Source organism: Salvelinus alpinus, chromosome 9, assembly GCF_045679555.1.
Source record: "Salvelinus alpinus chromosome 9, SLU_Salpinus.1, whole genome shotgun sequence".
Classification (NCBI taxonomy): domain Eukaryota; kingdom Metazoa; phylum Chordata; class Actinopteri; order Salmoniformes; family Salmonidae; genus Salvelinus; species Salvelinus alpinus.
This window is the reverse complement of record NC_092094.1, coordinates 81,444,034-81,450,035: the sequence shown is the minus strand read 5'-3', so window position 1 is coordinate 81,450,035 and position 6,002 is coordinate 81,444,034. Positions and strand designations below refer to the sequence as shown.

The 6,002-nt window shown below is 40.7% G+C and overlaps 1 protein-coding gene across 1 annotated transcript; it reads left to right on the top strand.

The window, feature by feature from the left end:
• The first annotated feature begins 380 nt into the window (after positions 1-380).
• Positions 381-5,413, top strand: LOC139530745 (uncharacterized protein C14orf28 homolog). Its single transcript, XM_071327410.1, has 6 exons — positions 381-587; positions 1,463-1,987; positions 3,845-3,934; positions 4,026-4,160; positions 4,364-4,558; positions 4,667-5,413. Exons 1-5 carry the CDS (start codon positions 502-504, stop codon positions 4,545-4,547), a joined length of 1,020 nt encoding a protein of 339 aa, XP_071183511.1. The 5' UTR covers positions 381-501; the 3' UTR covers positions 4,548-4,558; positions 4,667-5,413.
• Positions 5,414-6,002: the final 589 nt, after the last annotated feature.

Genomic DNA, 6,002 nt, shown 5'->3' with positions numbered 1-6,002 from the left:
CAATAATGCTCGTACAATTTTTCGATATGGCCATAAAAACTTCTAAGAATATTGGCATAAGTAACTAAAGACGATGATACTAGTGGGTGGAGTCATTTGTGTTGCTGTCAATGCGGTCAACCTACCAGAGAACAGTCTGAGTTGAGGGCAGGAACTGTTGGCCAGTCACATGCGTCTTAAAATCATACTAAACCCCTACCACAGAGGACGCAATAAAATGTACACCTCTGCGCGCCTCTTCTTGAGGAGGAGGCAGATGTGTGGAAAATCTCATGAAAAGCAAAGATCTTTCAGACAGCAGGTGGCAGCATTGCACTTCTGAAAAAGAAAGTCTTAACAAAACAATGAATGTGGGCGTGGCTATGTGGTGCAATGGGCGTAACTTGACATTGCTCAGGATGTTTTGAAGCTTTCTCGAGGGTTATAGAAAATACTAGTAGTGGTCATATAAGGATTTGTGGCTGTTGGCCTGAATTAAGACATGAAGAAATACAGAGAACGATGGAGAGCAAATTCTGCATTTTGACCGACACAGAAGACCTCAGAACCCTAATTTCAAGTACCGAAGATAATCTGCAAATTGAAAGGTAACGCGTTAGCTAGCTAAATTTCATTGGCGGGGCTAGCTAGCTAGGCTAGCAAACCAATAACTAAATATCTTGCCAAACAGTAGATTAACCGACATCAACAGTATTCAATATTGCATCGACAACTAAACGCATCAACACTAGGTTTTAGAAGGCTGCACTTAGCTAGGTAGCTAACTATCTAACTAGCTATATTCAAAGCTAGCTAGCGTTAATACTAACTAGTTACAATGGAGGTACTTAACTAGCTTAATGGTCTGCCAACTAACGTCAGATGGCGTATACCATGACGTGTGTTGCAGTTTGCGTGCCAGAGTATTAATTATAGCTAACTGACGTTAGCTGCCATGTTCATCTTCTATTCAATTTATCAAATTATGTTGACTACAATAACAATGCTAACTAAAAACTGATAATATATATTTTTTAAATGTAACTAACGTTAGCTGTATTTATTCCTCGTGTTATTATTTTTCTATTTATCTTTCTTATTCTCTGCACTGTAAGCATTTCACTGTTAGTCTACACCTGTTGTTTACGAAGCATGTAACATAACATTTTATGTAATTTACCTGGGATTGCATTGCAAATGTGCATGTCATCATCAGACAGTTTGCTTGCTAACGTTTACAAGGTGATCCCTTGGGCTCTGGCTTGAGGGATGTTTTGCAGTACACTCATTTGTACTTTAATGAATTAGGCATTTAGTAAATGATGAATACCTTCCTTCATCAAGACCATACAGGAAAAACCTTATTAGTCATAAGGAAGATTTAGGATTGAGGATATAAGGTGAGCCTCGCTCTGTGCTTAAAATCAACTTCACCCCTTAGCCTAGGAGAATGATAACTTATACCTTCATGTTGTCTCCTTAGGACAAAGACTTTGTTTGAGGAGATCCGTGCATCCATCAACAACAATGAAGAAGAGGACCGTTCCTTTTGGAGGCCTGTGCTCCCATGGGGGGGTGTCTACACCATCAGGGCGGGGAGGAGGGCCATCTCATGCACCCCTCTGTATGTTAAGATAAGCCTAAAGAACACCTGCACAATTGATGGGTTCCTCATGATCCTCTATATAATACTGAGAGACAACCACAGCTTTCCCCGGGAGGTGGGCATCTTTCTGGGCAGGCAGTTTGTAGAGCATTTCCTCTACCTGATGGACTCGTATGACTACACCACCGTTAAGATGCTGTGGATCTGGGACAGGATGTCCAAAAGGCAGTACCGCTCAGTGATCCACCATGCAGCGTTGGAGATCGACCTGTTTGGTAACGAACATGAGAACTTCACCAAGAACTTAGAGACAATGCTGTCCACTATGCAGGAGAGCCTATGTACCAACTGGAGCTGTCCTGCTCGCTTCCAGGAGTTCTTACAGAGAACCATCAACATCAAGTAAGAGAGGCAGAGGCTGTAAGTCTAAGTTTGATAGCTGGTCAGTGTGGGAGGATTTTCTTTGTTCCTTATCTCCCAGAGTTTCTGATCAGATTACAGTGATCCTTCATTAGTATAGAAATTAATAGTTAGTTACTACAAATAAAGTATGAACTCAATTAGTTCAGTGGGGTGAACTGGACTATGTCCAAATGGGAGGGCCTTCCCTGTTTCTATTGCTTGCTTTGCTAATTCTTCTGGACAGCTGGTCTACACCTGTCTTCAAGAAGCTTTTATTTCTCCCCTTTGACTCGCTGCTTGACTAAAATAAGGCCCAGCTGTCTATAATGCTCACAGCAGGGTTGTGCTCAATTCAGAATTTTAGAATTGACTCCCATTCAACTCATGAGTTGAAATTGAATTGGCCACACCTCACATGTTGCAGAGTTTGAGTGGCAGGAAGTAGAATTTTTAATTCCGTGCAATTCAAAGAAATTCCTCGAAGTCATAGAACATAAGAGTTTAATTGAATCTGGCAGGTGGGTTGTTCCACTTCAAAAAGCACATAAAAGAAGATTTTAACACCCACCATCTCCGATTGTTCTGAAATTGTTTGTAGTTAGAAACAGATAAGATAAGCATTTCTACAACATTTTGTTGATTGTACCCTAATTGGCCATTTCAATTTATAGGATTTATATAGTATTCAATGAATATAGTACCTAATGTTCGATTTGCACAAAAATCTCTTAACAATGATTACGATGTAAGGAATCCAAGTAAATGGTCAAAGGCCAGAAGATGCGACTTGGAGTGTTGTTCTTTCATGTAATATATTCTCAGTGAATTTAGTGTTTTAAAAAAAAAAAAAAATCAATTGTTTCATCAATATTTTATATGAATGTATACAATGACATGCTTGATGTTTTATATACAAGATGTATATTTGTATAGACCTACACATAATATACTCTGAGTGTACAAAACATGAGAAACACCTGCTCTTTCCATCACAGACTGACCAGGTGAATCCAGGTGAAAGCTATGAACCCTTATTGATGTCACTTGTTGTATCCACTTCAATCAGTGTAGATGAAGGGAAGGAGACAGGTTAAAGGTATTCTTCGGGATTTTGGCAGATGCCTTTAGGCTAGTAGATACCCATAGACTTCCAGTCATTGTGCTAATGCTAGTTAGCATTGGCTCACAAAACTACCTCTAACTTCCTTCGTACTGGAGGTTTTTTCACTCAACAGTTTCCCGTGTGTATAAAGAATGGTCCACCACCTAAAGGACATCCAGCCAACTTGACACAACTGTGGGAAGCATTTGAGTCAATATGGGCCAGCATCCCTGTGGAACGCTTTCGACACCTTTGTGGAGTCCATGCCCCAACAAATTGATTCTGTTCTGACGGCAAAAGGGTGTACAACTCAATATTAGGAAGGTGTTCCTAATGTTTTATACACTCAGTGTTGAATAGAAGAGGCATTTGAATTTCACTAAATTCAATTATATTGCAATTCTGTATCCTGTTTACTACTTGAATTGGAAAGAATTGAGCATAATCCTGGCTCGCAGTAGAAAATAATGAAGAGAGCAGTTGGTTTCTAAACAGCTCTGGTTCAATCTCTGCCAGAGCCTTATAAAGGTATGTTTACCCACGGTGGGCTATATTTAGACAGTGGACTATACCTATTACCAAATCCCAACTATTTCAGTCGTTTTCATAGGTGCTTTTCTTTCTGGTGGAGATTAAAATTATGAATTAGGTTTGTGTAAATGCATCTATGTAGCCTGATACTGGTGGTGGTTAGAGCTAACCCTAACTACATGGTGTTCAGAGTCTGACTTCTTACCCTTGTTCTTCTTTCCCAGTCCTCCTCATGAGCTGCCCCATAGAGATCCCATTCAGTCAGCGGTGGAGGAGTTCTTCTGTCCCAAAATCATTCTCTGCAAAGAACTGGGGTGAGACATAACGTGAATGTTGAACCATCATATCCTATAATCTCTCCTGGTCTTTTCTATGATGCTGACTGATTTCCTGTCTGTTCTGCAGGTGTAATGGGTTGAGGGAGTTTTCTCAGAGGGTCTTCTGCCATGGCCCACCTCCTTTTGTCATTCTCAACATGCAGCTATGGAAGTCTGAGGAGCTGTCCTACGTTCCTTACCATCTGGCTCTGTCCCAACACAGGTAAGGAAACCATGTAGAGCAGGAGGACTCCAATCCCAGCCTCATTGTCTGATGCTGTTCTTTTTCTCCCTGGTTGTTCATTTAATGTCAATATCGGCAGTCTGTTCTTTGCTATTTTCATTGATTTCATTAAGCGTTTTCTGGTAACCGAGACTGGTTTTTAACATGCTAAAAAATACAACCGTCTCTGTGCTTTTCAATAGGTACTCACTGGAAGGCGCCACACTCTTCAACAAGGAAGAGCATCACTACTCTGCAGCCTTCCAGATAGATGGCTACTGGATGCACTATGACGGGCTGAGGAGCGACAATCTGATCCTGTTAAACAAGCCCCCTGAACTCCTGCTGCTCTCTTCCCTTGTCTACATCCGCGCCTCAGACAAATGAGGTGCACAAAGGTAACCAAACAGGGATGGGGTCAGATCCATTTTTCATTACTTACTTGAATTAAAATTCTCCTGAATAGAATTGAACCAAAACTGAATTAACCCCAACTTTGTCACCAGGGTCCTGACGGGACACGGAAGGAAGGAAGGAGGGAGACACTCAACAGCACTAATAGAAAGGAATCTTTAGAAAATTGCTCACCTACACTTACACCTTCCTGTCTTTCTTTTTGTTGCCCTTAATTCACAGAAAAATAATCCTTTACCTTACATTTGGTTAATCATGGTTTTGTCTTTCATTCCTCAGTGAGAACATACCATAACTTTTTGTTTAGCACAATCATATTTTAATGACATGTCAACAACTTCCTTCTTCTGTTTTATACTTTAAGATTATTTTTGAAATGATGTGCTCTATTTTGCCTTACTGTTGCCTCTGAAACTGTGTGCAAAGTGATAAGTGCGTCTTCTCTTTGGCCATGCTTGGAATCCAAGAATATATGTATGAACTATAGTAGTTCTGGGCAGGTATGCATATTGAAGAATGAACTCATAGCTTTACTGCATAAATGTTTGTTGAAAGGTTTGCTTGCAGCGTGTTCTCTTGGGTGGGATGGCATTCAGAGAAGCAAATTTAGCTAATTCAACTTTGATGTAGACTTGTCAACAGGGTATATAAGCTAGACCAGCAAAGCTTCTGTGAGAGTTGGTACAATACTACAATCTAATTGTGCATACCAGCCCTGACTTCAGATTAAACTGGTGCTTTTTTAAATACTATTTCCACTGTAGTTTGAAACCATTTAAGTATTGCTTTGTATTTTGTGGAAATTCAATCATTATCCTTGATTTACTTGCTTGTTTTAAGTTGTCCATATTTATTTTTATTTATCCATTATTTTACCAGGTAAGTTGACTGAGAACACATTCTCATTTACAGCAACAACCTGGGGAATAGTTACAGGGGAGAGGAGGGGGATGAATGAGCCAATTGTAAACAGGGGATTATTAGGTGGCTGATGGTTTGAAGGCCAGATTGGGAATTTTAGCCAGGACACCGGGGTTAACACCCCTACTCTTACGATAAGTGCCATAGGATCTTTAATGACCTCAGAGTTAGGACACCCGTTTAACGTCCCATCCAAAAGACTGCACCTTACACAGGGCAGTGTCCCCAGTCACTGCCCTGGGGCATTGGGATATTTTTTAGACCAGAGGAAAGAGTGCCTCCTATTGGCCCTCCAACACCACTTCCAGCAGCATCTGGTCTCCCATCCAGGGACTGACCAGGACCAACCCTGTTTAGCTTCAGAAGCAAGCCGGCAGTGGTATGCTGCTGACTACTTGATGGAAGTGAAAATGTCAGTGATTGTTAGAATACATGCTCCAATAATTGTATAAAATCAGTTCTGTCTTAAATGTCAGTAATTACAAGTACCCCAGCACAGTGACATTA

Coding starts and splice junctions, on each gene's coding strand:
- LOC139530745 (XM_071327410.1), top strand. CDS start 502: ATGGAGAGCAAATTCTGCATTTTGACCGACACAGAAGACCTCAGAACC. Junction 1,988..3,844: donor CAGAGAACCATCAACATCAA/GTAAGAGAGGCA, acceptor CTTCTTTCCCAG/TCCTCCTCATGAGCTGCCCC. Junction 3,935..4,025: donor ATTCTCTGCAAAGAACTGGG/GTGAGACATAAC, acceptor TCTGTTCTGCAG/GTGTAATGGGTTGAGGGAGT.